Raw genomic sequence first — 17,940 nt, 5'->3', positions numbered from 1 at the left:
GGATAGTTCTAAGTATCTGGTGTAGCACTCAATACATACAAGTTTATGTCTCATCTCATAGGTCTTCCTCGACATCTTTTTGTCATTTTGACTATTGCCATTTATTATTCCTAGGTTACACAGTCTCTTTTGGACAACAGTGACACCCTGAACCTTCGCAGCCAGAGTTTAGCCCGGACTAGAGATCCCTCCTGCACTGCCCATGGATCCTTCAATAGTCAGGGAGGACACCTCATCGTACCCAATTCAGGTTAACTTTGTGAATAAACATTATATAAATCTATAATGAATCTAACTTATCTGTCTGTCTATAATGTAGATAGATAACAGTTTCAGAAATTGTTACCATGGCATAAACCTGTCAATCAGTTGGAAAAAGTAACAATAATTCATTAATATGTTTTATTTTGAACAATAATTTGAACTTTATCATAGGCAAGGTTCTTTTGAATATTCACATTTTGTAATAAAAACAAAATGTTTAGTCTACTTCAGTTAAATAGTGGACATTTTTGCATAACAACCCCTTTGCTTCAGCAGTGTTTTATAATGTTTTAATAAAAAAAAAAACAATCAGCCACTTCCCTTCAAAACAATTACATCACTTCCTTCAAAATTATTTGACCAATTAAAACTGAGGGGAAAGGTTTTCGGTGAAAGGCAACTACACAATGTTTAATCCTACAACTTGTGGATCACTAAAGGTGTCTATCCATCTGTTACATTGGCGTGGGCTTTGTTTGACTTTAAATTTGGACCTACAGTACAGATACAGGCTAGTCTCCTATGTTGGTTGAAATGTATTTCTCCTGACATAGTCTGTTCCCCTGACTTCTTTAGGTTTATATATAGTGATGTTGACTGTAGTTGATTGTAAATGGGTGATGGGGATAGGCTTGTGTATGGTAAGCAGACAATTTGCAGTATGGGAAGAGAATAGGCTTTTAAGACAGGATTCAAAGATACTATGAAAAAAAAAAACAACACTTAGGGTTTAATTTCAGATTTCCTCTTGCATATGTCTGTTGTGTTGTCTTTGAAACCTTGAGATACTTATCCAAATTAATTCACATGTTGGCACCTCAAGATACCAACATGTGGGTTCATTTGAACAGCAGATAGGACCAATGACTCAAGTGAACTTAACGGCCCAATAAGCCACTTTAAAGACCTTATTTAGAGCCTTACCATCCATCTTAGTCTTATCATTTGGACTGCAGTTTAAGTTCTTTATTGTGTTAAAGAAATAAAAGAAGTACAGGCCTATTAAAAGAAAAGTTTAAAATTTTTTAAAGGTACGGCAGCACTTCCAGCAGAACGTCATTTCAGTTGCACTGCCAGAAAAAAATCTTTAAAACACAAAACTAGAGTGTAAAATGTAGAGCCTTTATGTCTGAGTAAAACAATATTTTAAAGGGGGAAAAAATGAATAGTCATTTAATAATGATGATAAATAAATGAAATCCCCACAAGGACAAGATTTTGTTCTGTTCCCAAAGAATAATATTGCTCTTGTTTGAATAATGATTTCCCTTGTGGGCAGTGTATTAAAGAGGATCAAATATTTGTTCAGGTTTTTTCTATAATCTGAACTATTCTTGTTGGATTTATCTACTCTTTAGTATTCTTATGTAATTTTTTAAAGAAGAAAGTTGGCAATGATAATGAATAATGCAACCGGTTGAGATATGAAGCAGTTTTAAACTCTACGGTATGCATATTCAGCTGAATATATATCAAAGAGAGGGTAGTACATGGGACGCCTTTAAAAACTGTGTTTTAAAAACATTTATCAAGGTGATAGAATAGGGGCTGGTTGTGCATTCAATGATTCAGTTGTGCATTGAGAAATGTATTTATGTAAAAATAAACTTATTTTGCCTTGTCTGTTTTACCGTATACACTTACCTTCCTGCAGGTGTGAGCTTGTTGGTGCCAGCAGGTGCCGTCCCACAGGGTAGAGTGTATGAGATGCATGTCACTGTGCACAGAATGGACAACTTAAGGTAAATTTTGAACATATTTATGTAAATTTCAGATCTTATCAACTAAAATTTTGGTTTACCGTTTTGCTCATGGTACAGTATACAGTAATTCCCACTCTTTCTCTGTTTTACTTACATTTTTTTTTTATTATTATGAATGCATGCTTATTTGATGCTTGTATCAAAGTTTTGTATACTGTCTTACAAATAAGGGACAGAAAGAGATTGAACGTATTTTTTTTTATGTTATTTTTTTTTTTTTATTATATGTTGTATAATTATTGATCATAGATATAATCCTGGTTTGTCCACATACAATAAATACAACTGCCTTGTATCACCAAACAAACACCAATTCTAGCACTGGAACTGAGATGAGCTAATCAAAACAGCTTGTCTTACACATCATGATAAAACAATTAGTATCACAATCTATGTAGTATTTCATCTATTAACATTGTTTTCTTCAATATCTAATTCACAGCAAATACTATATAGTGGAATATAAGGTGCTTAACATCAAAACTGCCAAATATAGACCAAACTAAGGCAGAGTGTCGTGCAAAAAAACAGATTTACATTTCTCGCTTATGGTGTTTTGGGACCAAAAACAAACATGAAGCTTTTGAACGTAAATTATGTAGTTTGTGTTTTTGCACATTAACTCAGATTAGTGGCTAGTTTGGGGATTACTGTAATCCTATTACTTGCATAATAATTATTTACTCCTAAATCCTGACATGTTTGAAGTTGAACCTTTTGTGATGAACAGCATACTGGGGAGAAGATTTTTGTAGTTTTACTCTTTATTTTGAAAGCTGACTGCACGCATTGGTTTTGGAAGCTGCTCAATTTCTTTTGCAGTCTTTTAAAAGCAACGACACAAACGTGGGTTCATGTGAAAACAGAGATGCACTTTAATAATGATTTGGGTAAGTAGAACTTTAAAGATTCTGTAAAACTAAAAGACACAGTCTGAAGTAAAAACTCAGTCTCTGGATCTTTCCAGTGCATCTCTCAATAAATGTGGATCGAACATAATTAGGACCTCTGCTGCTTGCGGTAGTGTTTGTAAGAGTCAAACAACTTCTGTGTCCTCTGACTTCATCTCAGTCAATAACTGGCAAGCAAAACTTATAAGGCCAGTTTCATCGACGTACCTCAGCAATAAATTGGCAAGCAAGAATTTTGTGCCTTACTTTATGATAACATAAGGGATTAGTTCAGTCAAAGACCACCACCACCAAACACACACATAGAACTTAAACAACATATTTCCATGCTTCTATTATAATAGAAAAAATAATGTAAACATTAAATAGCCCAAAGTTACTCTTAACCCTGGAGGATAAAGGTTAACTGTAATCTTTTCATTTCATATTGGTGAATTTCATTTGAGTAGATATAATTTTAAAATGTTGATTTTGGAGTGGTCTGGCAAGTTTTTATTTAGTTCAGGGAGCAAATCAAGACCAAAGGAAATGATCAGAATCGAAGCAATTGAACAGCTGGTCAGCAATCCCTTGAAGGGTGGAAATACTTCAATGTCAATATAGGTATTTTATTTATTATTACTTTTCAACAAATATAATACAAAATAACACTTTATATAATTGGCACCCATTTTACATTGTTTTATTTTAACTTCAGAGATACCTATCTCTGAAAAAAACAAACTTCTTTATTGAGTAGAAATATTTTTAAATCGCCGTCCGCCAGAGTTATGAGTATTTTTTGGTAATAAACTGAATATGTTCAGTAAACCTTCAAATCCTCAAAGGTACAGACTCAAGGGCAATATTTGAGAAGTAAGGTTGTTTAACTCTTGCTTTAATCACCTTCCCCTGCTAACTTTGCCACAGTCGATGTTGAGATGTAGTGATTGAATCAATATTGCTGATAAAAAGCAGCACCCTATGAAAACAGTGAGATAAAACTTTGATCTCTAAACTCTAGATCCGACATAACATGGGGCGTAACGGTTAATAATTACCCTGAATTGGTCGTTTGTACTCACTTTGAGGATTACATGCTCAGTTTGAGATTTATAGACAATAGAGGGTCTCTAAATGATAATTGATAATGGAATCAATTTTGATTAGTTATACATTTTAAACAAGGTACACAATAGCAGACAACTGATCTACTCCTGTAATGTAACATACAAACAGTCATCTTAGTGCCAATTATAGCATAAAAGAAAAAAATAAACTGCAATCTTTTTCTTTATGCCTGTTAGCTTGCAACTACTGTGTCCAGCTGTAACTGATGGTACCGATTATTCTCCAAATTAATATCTGCTGTTTGTCGTTGCTTGGTTACTTACCGAAACAAGCTTATTTAGCCCTTATAATTTCTATAGTAATGACATTTACCCATTCTATGTATTCTGTCTGTTTTTTTTATATAGTTACTTTAGATCAGAATTTAATAGTTAAACTCAATAATGCATTTTGTTGAGCCGAATGTGTGCTAGTCAACAGGATTTTTACTTTTCTCCTAATAAAGCAAATTTATAGAGGACATTTTTATATGGTTTTTGCAACTATTACAATTTAAACCTTCTGATAAATTCCTGCACAGTTATGTCATTTTTGCAGCAAAATTACCATATGGACTTAAGAATTTTTTGTACAAAAAAAAAATAAAATCTCTATTATCAAGTGGTGACTTTTAAGAGTAACAGTGTTTATACACGCAAAGATTAGCAAAGACACACAAAAATGTAAAAATACAAGTAAATATAAAGTTCTCAGTTTCTTTTAATAAAGTGTTTGAAAAATCAATTTGTTCGTCCTCACTTTAGTGTTTCGGATGCCGATGTTCAGTTCTGCTACTGTCAGCAAGGGGGGGGGTTAAGTTGCTTGAGGACCCAAATGCAGAGATGAGTTCTTGTAGATTTAATAGGGCAACTGAGACAGACATCCAAAAAACATCAGGGAAAACTCACGTGGGGAATCAGAGACGAGAAAGCAATTCACAACAACAGAGAACCAGCACTGAGTGACTGCAGAGGTGGAGTATATAAGGAGACCAGAACAAAGGATGGACTAATGAGCTGAATAAAGAGCAGGTGTGAGTGGAACTAACTAGAAGGAAGCCAGAGGGAAAGGAGACAAGCACAAGCGGGCAACAGAGAGTAACCAAATATTACTTGAATATAATGTAAAATAAACCGAAGATCAACAAAACAGAATAACTAATAACTGAAAACTAAAAACTCAGAGTCCTAAAATTGGAGAACCATGACAGTACAGATAACAAACCAATCCATGTAATTCCAAATGCTCCAAACTCTAACTCTTGTTCATCCAGTCATTGTCAATTTTTTTATGTAAATGGAGGGGCTCTATGGAGAAGACCCATAGGTGGGAACAGGCTAACAGAGGCAGTTCAGTGAGTGGATGTAGTATGAAATTCTTTTCAGAAAATTGACTTGTTGTAGCATATAAAGCAACATTGACTTATTAGGAATATTTCAATCAAAAACCTGAGGCACAGAAGAAAATGAAGAAATACTACTAATTAGGTAACCAAAGCATAAAATAAAAATTTAACAAATTTAATTAAACAGCAAATGTTAATCATGTAACGGTATTGAGATATTGACATGTTATCCCTATTTAGACGCATATTTAAGAGCAATAGTGATGTAAAAGCTGCACTCCTAGGTATGCAAACAGCATGATTAGGGCAAATACAGTGAAAGCTAAAGCTTGACATATTATGGATTGCGATAACAATCAGGGACTGAATCTGGCTGTGATGAAGGGTGAAGCAGTACAGTGGAGATAAAGGAATGCTCTTTAGAGGTTTGAGAATGACTTTGAGTAAATCTGTATTAATTTAGCCCTTAAAAGGTTCATTAAATTATTCATTATTCGTCCTTCTCTTGTAGCTCCAGAGCTGGTCCCAGTCAGCAACTGCCTCTGCCCTGCTCTGGTGCTCTCTCTGTCCTGCCTCTTGCTCCTTTATCCCAGAAGCAGGGCACGGCCAGCTACCTCTGCCCAGCTTGGGTACTCTCTCTGCATTGATTCTTGCTCTGAACTCCCACTGCTCCTTTCTGAGCTCCAAAGCGCCACCAACACCTTACCTCTGTTTTCAAATGATCCTCCCTCAAAGCTGGATAAAAGTTTCAGGTTCTGGTCAAAGGGAATTACCATGGAAAATGACTGTAAACCAGCTGTACGTCCTGGACTCCGCAAACTGGTAGAATCTCTGGAAGACATTGTGGTTCAGTTTAGGTTATTTTGTTTTATTAAAGTCAGAGAAGTGTTGTAGAAAACTATGTATGAGCACAATGAAGGGAAGAAAGTAGGAAGCTTGTGACACCATTTAGTATAACAAAAAAAATGTTTAGGACGACATTCTAATCTGGGGGTTGTTGGACACGTAAATCCTCAGATCTAATCCCCACTAAGCTTGTCCCTTAGCTAACAAGCTTTATGAATATGATGATTTTATTTTCTTGCAGGAATTATTATCTGTTCATACTTCAAATTTTTCCAATACTGTAACGACCATGATGCGACTATGGTGGACTGGTCAAAGACATTTTTCTTACATGAACCCTGTCAAAAAACTAGGGAGCATCTTGAGAAGGAAGGTGAAAGAGACAGGACCCAATATTCTTGTTGAAATAAGGTTATTGGATCTGCTCTTAACACCTGAGGAGATTCTGTCTCGGCAATAATTCATGTAAAACAAGCCAGGGCCAAGTATTAAGCATGCAGGGAAATGTAATGACATATTTTTTAGTAGGTCAAACTTTTACTTATAAACATTACTTAAATATTTCTCTTGAAAAATGTTATCACTTATAAGTAATATTTAAGTTCTTTCAGGAAATAAATTTGTGTTTTTATTATTTTAAAGCCAAAAATATCTAAATCAGCAGGCATAGATGCCAAAAAATTGATATATGTGTCTTATTAATCAAAACACAAGTTTCTCTTTTCAATCTAAAATAATTGAATAAAAATAGTTAAAAAATAGTACATATTTGGGCTGCAACTTTAAATGTAAATAGTCATAGTGTGTAGCTGTTTGTAGAAAGGTATTGAATCGCTGAATATCTAGTTAGTAGGCGATAATTGAAAGGATTAGATCTAATTAAAAGTTTGTTTAAGGGATTCCTTTATTGCTTTATTTTTTTTCATAAAAAGTTTTGGGACATCATGGAACCAAATCACAAAGTCAGCAATTACGCATTTTCCGATTCATTTTCAGTAACCTTTTTATAATATCCAGGCTGCTGGATGTCTTCTCATTTTATTCATTAATTTGATACAAATGTTATCTATCATTTCCAGACCCCCTGTTGAAGACATTCAGACAGTTCTCAGCCCAGTGGTGAGTTGTGGACCTCCAGGTGTCCTGCTGACCAGACCAGTGATCCTCACCATCCACCACTGTGCAGACAATGTCCATGAGGACTGGCTCATACAGCTCAAGAATCAGTTGCCCATGGGAGAATGGGAGGTAAGCTCCCAACTCTGTACCAGGAATGTCTGCATTTCTATGTTAAATTCCTTTATAATGCTTCCACTACAGAAGTTTCATCTATAGAGCAGATGGGTTTTATAATTCAACTTAATGTAGATATAATGATGTGAATGAGCATATGTGGTTAAATATTAGTCAAAACAAACCAATATTATAAATAATTGTAGAGCTAAACCTGTTCTCTGCCAAATTGCTAATATGAGCTCATGAATATGCATAGCTTAGACATGCAGACACTCACATTAGAAAAATAACCTGAATTACACAGATATGGTGTGTAGCTGGTGTGGAATGGAAAGGAAAACGAAGAATGGAAGACAGAATGTGGTAAACAGAAAGTGCCTACAGGCTAGTAGACAAGCAGGGGGTTGAAGACTCCTATCAGAGGCAATTTGTTATGCTCCCTCTATCCTCCTCTTCTTTCATTTCACTTCCTATGTGTCTATCCCTCCCTTTCTTCTTCCCTTCTTCTTTCCCCTTCACATGTCTCTCAGCATGAAGTCTCTACCTCAGCAATCTATTTCTTGTGTATTACTTAGACTGCATGTGTAAACGTGCACATGTGTGTCAGTCCTTGTGTGTGGGTGTGGGTGATAAGGCTGTCTTGCAGCATCACTGTGTCAACCAGGCCCCCGTATGCTGTCTTCTGTTGCTTATCACAGCTCAACACAATGTCTCTGCACAATTAGCCATGCATTAGATTCAGTGTGTGTGCGTCTTTGTGTGCGCATCTGTGAGGGGTGACGGCAGAAGAGGTTTCAGAGCCGACTAAATAAAGATGAATAAAAATGAAAATGGAATTTCATCATAAAGTTGGTCTCTTTTTTTTTTGAGGGGGGGTTCTCTCATTACTGTTATACATTTATTTCCCATCAGAAATTCTCGCCAAAACAGGTGGAGGGAGGTAATTGAATTCCCCTCGTATCAGAAGCAGCAGCCACGGTTGTGATTACCAGTAATAACAGATTCCGACCATATTGCTTTCTTACCTCTCTGTATTGATTCAGCTCATCTCTAGAAACAGAATGCCACATGAACTGCAAATCGATGCAAGTGGTTTTATCACATGTGCATATAGGCCACGTTACCATACTATGCTGCTGTCTGCAGGCATGGCCTTAAAATTTTCAACACACGTGTGACTAAAGATGCTGCCATCATATAAGAGGAGCTTAGAGAGAGTGTGCAGCAAATATCTAACTAAAATAAAAGGTTCGCATATATCGTAGAGGCAAATGTAGCATTATCTCTTAAACTTTTGCAATGGTAAGAAATGATGCCAACTATATATTGTATCTTTATTTTACAAATAAACATATCAAAGAAAAAAGTTAAGCATTGGTTTAAAGCCTACTTTGAAATCATTAAATGAAATTTGGAGCAAGAAAACTGGACAAAAACTGTTTTCTATTCACAGATTTTCTTTGCTTAATACTCAACAATTACTGTACAACTGTTCTAATAAAGGTTAAAAATGTTGTTAATAAGCTCTACAGCAAAGAAAATTGCCCTGGTTATCTTACAGAGAAGTGTACAATTATTGCCATCTACTGTGAACCCTCACTGTTTCTTCTGTAAAAGAAGATGTTTTCATAGTAAACAGTCATTTCTGTATTAAATCCAGTCAATAATGAGTTTTCTTTGCCACTGGCTTATTATAGTAGGTTAATGTCTCCCAACAGATGTTTGTCAGTAATGAAGGCTCTGCTTTGGTCAACTTTTATCATTACAGTTTACTTAACAATCGTGACCGGCAGATAAAAGAAAAATCTTGTGACTTGTCTTTTTGTGTGTGTTCCCTGCAGGATGTTGTTGTGGTGGGAGAGGAAAACTTTACTACCCCCTGCTATGTGCAGATGGACTCAGAGGCTTGTCACATTTTGACAGAGACACTGGGCACGTACTGCCTGGTGGGCCAGTCAATGTGCAAAGCGGCCGCTAAAAGGCTCAAACTGGCTGTTTTCGGGCCTGTCTCCTGTACAACTGTGGACTATCACATCAGGATTTATTGTTTGGATGACACTCAGGATGCACTTAAGGTAATTTCTAAAAACCAACTGTATTAAAAGTTCAGTTTCTTTAAAACAATGTTTTTTAAATACTTTATACCTTAGTTAGTTCTATTGAGACACAAATGCTTCAAAAGCACGGCATACAATTTAGCAACAGCTATGCCAGGATTTTGTAATGCTTTGAAAACTACTGAAGAGTTTTTCTTTTTCACCTCTCATATTAATATTCTTTCCTGATCATTTGCATTTGAAATTAGCTACAATACAGCTAAAACAAAATGGATTTTATAAAGTCATGAGCAGAAGCATCTTCACCCCTCGTCTTGTGGAGATGCGCCAAGAAGCAGTAAACAAAACAGGGTCAAGCAATGTCAGAAGAGAGATGCATTAGAAATTTAAACAAATTCAAAGCACCGGAGGGGCCATCTGATATGGGAGATTAACATTGGTAATTTATTCGCGCAGTGATAAGTCAAGTGTCACTGCGGCACACAGCCAGGCACATAATCGCGTAAACATCAACACGCACTCAGTTGGACTAGCTGAAGTAAACCATTGTTGCTTGAAAACAAAGTTCAAAGGCTGACTTTTAATGATGAAAAGTTTTTTTGTGGGTTAGCTTAAGTTTAAGAGCAGACAAAGGGAAGTTTGTCCAAGATTGATCATGGCAAAAAAACAATGTCTAATTTCTGCTCTTAAAAACTTAGACAGTATCTTAGGGTTTATTTTCTTTCATTTGATCTTTTTGTCCACAGTACAACAGCCTGCAGACGTTAGCCTTATTTGCATTTACTTTTGTATACTCTGATGTGTCTAAAATAGTACCATGCAATTCATTAACAATTCAAATGTGATGGATAACCTTAAAATGGTAGCAAGACACAACAAAGTAAGGCTTATTTCACAATATACAATAGACATCTGTATTGGATAAAATCTCTTTATGTCTTGAAATATGATTAAAAACTAACAACTAAGGCAAAGTTGAATTTCTTCTAGCTGATGTGTTTCCATTGTTTAAGGTTGATTTTACAAATAAAGGAGTTGATAACAGAAGATTTGGAAACATTTTGAGAAGAAAATACTTATTTAGATTTAAATTTTCAACGGTATATGTGCTGTAACACTGGTGGTTTATTTTCTTCTTGAATGTTCATTGCAACATTGTGCCAACATTCATAGGTTCATATCCCCTTCAATTCTTTTTTGATTGCCAAATGTTTAACATTATTGGAGAGGTCTTTAACTAGCTGTAAATAAAACAAAATGGCCCCAGGTAGACTTGTTAATGGATTTGCCAAGGTATGTCACCTGTTATTAAGACAATACAGACACAACACAGCTTTCTTCTTTTTGTCAGGATTTGGCTATCTTAGTCCCATACCTACTGTGATTCTTGTAAAGAACCTATAACGTGAATGGAATCATAGAAAAAAATTAAAACCAACCTAAATTTTAAAGCCATGAATAGATAATAGATTAAATAATAATTGTGAATTCATAAATGTTTCTGATAGCTATAAACAATATTACATTTTCTATTCTAAGAACATGTGTCTGAAGTAAACGTACGTTGTTTTCAATATTTTAGTGTAAAAATTGCTGGCATGATAATTGGTCTATATTTCTATATGTTTCTGCACTGTACAGCTTTACTTAAATATTCTTCACCTCTAATATTTACCTCAGTAGCCACATTGTTATTAAAGCATTAAGAAGCATAATGCTAGAAATTTTTATAGCCCTTTGCAATTATCACTAGGTTAACCAAAGTTCCTTACAATGAGTGAAATAAAATGAAAAAAAAAGCACACAAACATAACAGCATTAAACAGCATTTAAAGCTATCTATTTCTTAAGTCTTAGTTTAACTGAGAGTTTGTTCCAAAGTCTAGGAGCTGCTACTAAAACTGCTGAATCCCCCCAGTGCTTATATTTAAACCTGGGCTCTTCAGAGAGTAGTTGATTGGAGACCCCCTAGACTCAGCAATACACCAACACAATGAAAAGATGCCATAAACATGACAGAAAAAATAAAAATAAAATATGTATTAAAAGTTTAAGTAAACGGGATTCAACTACTGATGTGATCCATTTTATTATGGTTTATCATTAAGCAGCAATATTCTATATAGTTTGGAGGTCAACTGAAATACAGGGAATTGCAGTTGTCCAGATACAAAGTTAAGAAAGCGCAGGCAGTCTTTCCAAGGTCATTGTGATTAAAACGATTTTGGCTTAGGCCATAAGTAAAATAAACTTTCCATAAGCAAATGTGTTTATCCATTTGTCACATTATAAATTTGAGTAATTTGATTAAATCCAGGGAACAAAACCAGTTAAATATGTGATACCATCTAAATCAGTAGTTCCCATTTGTTTCAAGAGTTTATCACTCATTGTAGGGAGTAATTACACAAGACTAATCTTTTGTGAAATGTTTTACAAATGACAATTATGAGTGGATGATATTAAGAGACACAAAGCTGTGGATGAATTATAAATTAGTTTTTTTTTTTTTTTTTTTTTGTTTATTTCTCACTACTCGTTGTACATAGGAGGTTCTTCAAATGGAGACCCAAATGGGAGGGAAGCTACTGGATGAGCCAAAGACTCTGAACTTCAAAGACAGCACACATAATTTGAGACTGTCGATTCATGATGTGCCACATGCACAGTGGAAAAGTAAACTTATCGCAAAATATCAGGTGAGAGAAATCTATACAGGAGTCAGCACAGAACTAATAATACACTACATCCAATGTAGTATACTGTACATGGAATGCTTGGACATGCAATGCTGAATTATGCAATGTTATGGTATGTTTTCTTTGCATGCTCTGCAGGAGATACCTTTCTACCAAGTATGGAGTGGCTGTCAGAGAACTCTTCACTGTACCTTCACTTTGGAGAGACTGAGCTCAGCCACCACAGAGGTCAGCTGCAAGCTGTGTGTGCGGCAGGTAGAGGGAGAAGGGCAAATCTTTCAGATCAGCAGCACATTAGAGGAGGTAAGTTTTTAGAGTGCTTTCAGACTAATTTACATGTTTACATACTCAGCAGATCGAGACAAACAGCATGTGCATGCCAACAGGCAAGCTCAGATGTGTTATGCTAATACTATTTGTGCAAGTTAATTGCAGAAGATAGGTTTCAAAAAGCAGAACAGCTTTACAAAGTAACACTGTAGATTATTTATTTGCCAGTTATTTTTTTCCTATGTAAAAGGTGCTAAAGTCACAATGTTTTTTCTCTTTTTCTTGACACTGAGGCAAGGTTTCTGTTATGGGTCTGTGGCACTGCTCAATCATTCATGATGCTGCTACAGGTTCCATTGTGTGACGAGAATAACTCTGCTTTGATTTTGTGTGAGAGTGTAACCAAAAAGTCACAGAAAGAGTTGTGTGTTTATGTCAGATTTTTCTTGCTGCAACTAATAGGAACAACATTACATCTTTTGCATTTTTGTGGGGTTTTTTGTCCTTCTTTTTTAAGTCTTGCAATTTAAATCTTTGGATATAAACTAAAGGATTTTTCCCACATTGAAATAAGTGTGAAAACTGCCCTTATTTTGTTCCCCTGTTCACTGGATGATTGGCATAATAATAATGTAACCTGTTGTTTTCTTTTAAAATTGAACATACGGCTTTACTTTTAAAGATATTCTCTATTTGTGGATTGACTTTTATAACCATACACAAATTATTTTATCTATTGATTGCCCCCTAATCCAAGCTCTGCTATGTGCTCCCTTATGCCACTGTGCATGCCATGTCACTGCTAGTTTCCTCTTGCAGCACAAGCACTCTACTAGTGTTTATATATCCAGTGAGCTGTGGTGGATTAAAACTTACAAATGGCTAATCTAACAAAGTACAATGTAACTATCTTCTTTCGCCAAGTTAGTGTGCATGAGGTTGACGATGCTCTTGCTCGCTAATACATGCACATTTGATAGATATTCCCCCTGAGGAGCAAGAGAGCAGGTAGAATGGTCTTGAGCATGCGCAGTATTAAAAATGTAACTTGGACATTTCTAGCCTGCATGTACACAAAATATAAATTTTTATACCTTTAATTATGCGCCCACCATTCCTATGTTCGCTCAAGGTAAAAATCAAAGACTTGAGGATTTAAATATTAAATAAGCTCATACAAGTAAACTGTGTCCAAACATCTAACGCCTAAATCCCTCAATCATTATATAGAGTGGGGAATATATAGTGAACTTCATAGCAAACTCAATTAACTGACCTTTTGGACAGATTATCACTACCTTTTGCTCCCTGTTGGTCACGTAACTCCTCCTCCACTGTTCGTTGCCTGCGCCATCTTTGTTGGTCGCCGCTGTCGGGTAGCGACAGCCTATGGCGACAGCAAATCCCATAATGCTTTGCGAGGAGAGCTTTCTGCGCAAAGCATTTTGGCATATATCTGCCTCTTCTGAGGCCTTTCTTATCTTCTCATTCACTTCGTAGACACATTTTCAAAGAACTGCGGGGAGAATGGTGAACTTCAGTGACTCACCGAAACGGTTGCTCACTGCACATATACGCCTGAAAGTGCACATGCGCAAAAAAAGATAGCTAACAGGGGACGAGCACGTAGGATGGCCTTACATAAACATATCACCAGAATAATTGTCAATGAGGAGGACCACTTTTTTGATAATCCACCTAGAAAAAAGAAAATCCTCCACTATACCTTTAAGTTGTCTTTCATTATAAAGCGCCTTTTCTGTAGCAGTACAGAGCATCAGCTAAATACTATGTACAGCTGCGTTTTCTCCTAAATATGTATTCATGCTATGTGCTAGGGTTTGAAATTGTAGAGCGCTTAAAATTTTCGTTGATCTTGAAAGAAATTGTTAATGCCACTGTGTAAAAAAACTGTGGGCTTATCAATTTGAAATTGGCCACACTTACAGTGGACTTACAAAAAATGTGCACTCTATATTTGACTGTTAAGAAACCAAAACAGGGAATTATAAATGAATGTTTTGAAATCATCCAGTCATCCAGTAGCGTTGAACAACTGAAAGCAAAGCTGGTCCTTAGCATTTATCATTCCAGCATATGGTCACAATGTCCCTTTGCATCAGTCCCTCCGTCCCTAGCCTCAGAGAATGTTTGGGTAGAAAAAGAGAGTTAGTGGACACAGCAAATAGATGCTGCTTGCATCAACTGTGACAGTTGTTGTTTCCCTCTGCCAAGCCATGTTTGTTAGTATGTAGTCTCCTTTCAGCTCAGGAATGCTAGAATAATGAGACGACTTAGAAACAGATGGAGATTGACAGCAACATGGGAGAGAGGGGACTTGGCTACAGATTCCCGTGTTTGTTCTGCTTTTGTATTGATTAAGCGTCTCCTGTGTTACTTTGGCCACAAGGAAGACAAGCTTAAGACAGATGAGTAGAGCTTTTGGCTAAAAGGATATGGCTGGATAAATTTGAATTTGAAATATGCTTAGCTGAACTGCCATGTGGATAGATATTAATAGCCATGCCTATACTTAACGAGGATTTCTAAGTGTAACTGTGCTCTTTACATATGAGTTCCATTTAAATCTTTACAGTTATTGTTCAAAGCAAATACTTGGTCTTATGACCCCTTCTGTCATCTTTCCAGGAAGTCCAGTGCATAGACACGTCCCTGATGGATCCTGCCAGTAATATCACAACCTTAATGGGGCCTAATGCCTTCCGTATTCCTTTATCCATCAGACACAAGTTGTGTGGCAGTTTGGATGCACCACAGACCAGAGGCAACGATTGGAGGATGCTGGCTCACAAACTCAACCTTGACAGGTAGCACACACATCTATTTTTATTTGTTTACTTCTTGTTTGTTTTGTTTGATCGCCTTAGGTGTGTCACTGGCTTTTAATTATGTGCTCAGACAATTGTTTTCAGAGACAGAATTTACCGCTGCCTGATGAAATCACAGAGTGTAATTAATTTGGAATGGAACACTGAGGTTACTGTGCATTTTACTTTCACTTATCTGTTCTTGATGGTTGCAAATGTATATTATATTATATTATATTAATTTCTAATTAATGTTCTTAAGTTCTGTAGTTGTTTAAGTTTTGCATGGTGGCTGTTTAGATACACGGATATACTCCAAAAAGACTTGCAAACTATCCTCTACAATTATATATATATATATATATATATATATATATATATATATAGAGAGAGAGAGAGAGAGAGAGAGAGAGAGAGAGAGAGAGAGAGAGACGGTTCCACACAGAGAGGGGCCAATGATTGTAGAGGATAGTTTGCAAGTCTTTTTGGAGTATATCCGTGTATATATATATATATATATACAGAGATGGCAAAAGTACTCACTTTCCGTACTTGGGTAAAAGTACAGATACTTGTGTTAAAAAATACTCTGGTAAAAGTGGAAGTACTGATTAAACTTCTTTACTCAAGTAAAAGTAACAAAGTACAGGCTTGTAAATTTACTTAAAGTATAAAACTAAAAGTAGAAACCACTTTTTTCATGCCATTGCCTACATTTTAAATGGATGTCTGCCAATAGGACTAGATCTCCGTTGTGTTCATTTTCAATCATCTCGTCGTCCATGCTACTATGCTAACGCCACCGCCACCAAGCTGCAATGATTTGCCGCAAATGAATACCGCCGAATCTGTCGGTTCATCTTGTAGTGGTGCGTCAAATGCAACGTAGATTCCCATCCAATTAGATTGAATTTGGTATTGATGACGTGAAAAATAATTACGGTAACTCCATTGAAATGATTCAAAACTAAAGTAACGAGCCAATTTTTTAAAATGTAAGGAGTAGAAAGTACAGATATTTGTGTAAAAATGTAAGGAGTATAAGTAAAAAGTCGCCATAAAAATAAGTAGTAAAGTAAAGTAAAAATATCAGAAAAATCTACTTGAGTACAGTAACGAAGTACTTGTACTCCATTACTTCCCATCTCTGTATATATATATATATATATATATATATATATATATATATATATGCATAAAATATATCTTTATTAAGAAATCTGACTAGCATCACAAATTGTTGCACCAGTACATTTTTTAATGGATTTAAAGTCATTGACAATGGGATATATCCAACCATCTGAGTAGAGGCACTCAAATAAAAGATTGTTTATTTAGTATGTAGATGCATCTGTAATAAAACATTAGGGTATATCTATATTAAGTCATCCTAATTGAAAGGTTGCCAAAGACTGTGGATCAAATGGATTCTATTCTGTAAATAAATTTTCCATCCAGTATCTAACTATAAATTGAACAAAATAGCACTGTGCTGATTATGTAAAAAAATGAGCGAATAAAAAAGTCTTGCAGAAGTATTATAATTAGATCTCAATTTCCCATTTCACTTACGGTGATATTCCCAGATTTGTATAAACAGTTAACCCTATACATATGCCAGATATTGAGAGGATATTTAGGCTCAAATGCAAATAATTGTCCCTACAGCCCATTAGTTCATGGTGCAGCTGGTGAATGTGGGCATCAGGAGTTTTTATTAACATTTTTATATACTTTTATGTTTTCTTCAAAAACATTATTTTTTGAAGGTTCAGAGACATTTTTTCCCCCCTTTGATCTGTTAAAGCATCCGTCAAGGTATGAGATGTGTTGTGCAGTTGCAGCTTTCTCCTGGCATAAATACCCTGTGTGACTATTTACATCTCTAGAAAGCTCTTCAATACAAACTCAAGCACTTTTTATGTTCGTAGACAGATCTGAAAGAAACCCTCCTTATGGGTTTCTCTGAGTCTCTCAGTTCACATAACAGCAGTTTCTTTTCCCTTTTGTTTTTATTGAAACAGCACCTGTGTGACAACAGTACAATTGGAAGATTTACAGTGCAGTCTCCTTTTCATCCCCACAAAACTGAAATCTGATGTTTTTATACTTCAGAGCAGCACCAAGACCTTTGTGAGCAATTGTGCCAGAATCCTCTTCTGAAACTTACAAAGGACCTGGCTATAAACAGACTTTTCTATTTCATTTTGAAATTTTGTTACATTTATAATAGACATATGAATAAAAATCACATATTTGTATCTAATTTATTTAAAATATTTTATCACCCTGCATTATGTTACTTGCTGCATTGTAATATTTTTTTCTTTATTTATACTGGTTATTTTTTTTAAATGTAAGATGATTTCAAGGATGTCTGCTATATGCAGTAAAATTATTCTAGATTTTTAAAGAGGAGAAAATGTTAAAGTCTTCTATGTTGGAATCATACCTTCAGTTCCGTTCTTAATATCTGATCAGAGATTTTGCGCTGCCTAAAAAGGGAAATATGTGCACAATATTTTTTCTTATTCCAGCTATTTCTAAAGATCAGAAATCTAATTATGTTTATCCTTGTGGAAAACCTTGCAATTCATCCCATATGACTTGGGGGAATAAAAAAAGTACATAC

At 35.5% G+C, this 17,940-nt stretch overlaps 1 protein-coding gene across 3 annotated transcripts in view; it reads left to right on the top strand.

Annotated features, from left to right (window-relative positions):
- The window catches only part of LOC119797136 (netrin receptor UNC5C-like), a 239,362-nt gene that overhangs the window by 219,176 nt on the left and 2,246 nt on the right, over nucleotides 1-17,940 (top strand). For 2 of the 3 annotated variants that reach the window (XM_038306101.1, XM_038306092.1), the window contains 7 exons: nucleotides 115-250; nucleotides 1,919-2,006; nucleotides 7,298-7,466; nucleotides 9,296-9,529; nucleotides 12,061-12,210; nucleotides 12,349-12,513; nucleotides 15,130-15,308. In XM_038306101.1, coding sequence (XP_038162029.1) covers nucleotides 115-250; nucleotides 1,919-2,006; nucleotides 7,298-7,466; nucleotides 9,296-9,529; nucleotides 12,061-12,210; nucleotides 12,349-12,513; nucleotides 15,130-15,308 — 1,121 coding nt within the window. The remainder of the gene's footprint in view (nucleotides 1-114; nucleotides 251-1,918; nucleotides 2,007-7,297; nucleotides 7,467-9,295; nucleotides 9,530-12,060; nucleotides 12,211-12,348; nucleotides 12,514-15,129; nucleotides 15,309-17,940) is intronic. The other variant, XM_038306108.1, reaches the window with a different exon arrangement.

This window comes from Cyprinodon tularosa, unplaced genomic scaffold (genome assembly GCF_016077235.1).
Source record: "Cyprinodon tularosa strain WSP-4 unplaced genomic scaffold, ASM1607723v1 ctg115, whole genome shotgun sequence".
Classification (NCBI taxonomy): Eukaryota; Metazoa; Chordata; class Actinopteri; order Cyprinodontiformes; family Cyprinodontidae; genus Cyprinodon; species Cyprinodon tularosa.
The sequence above is the reverse complement of the archived record's forward strand: the minus strand, read 5'-3'. Positions and strand labels throughout refer to the sequence as shown.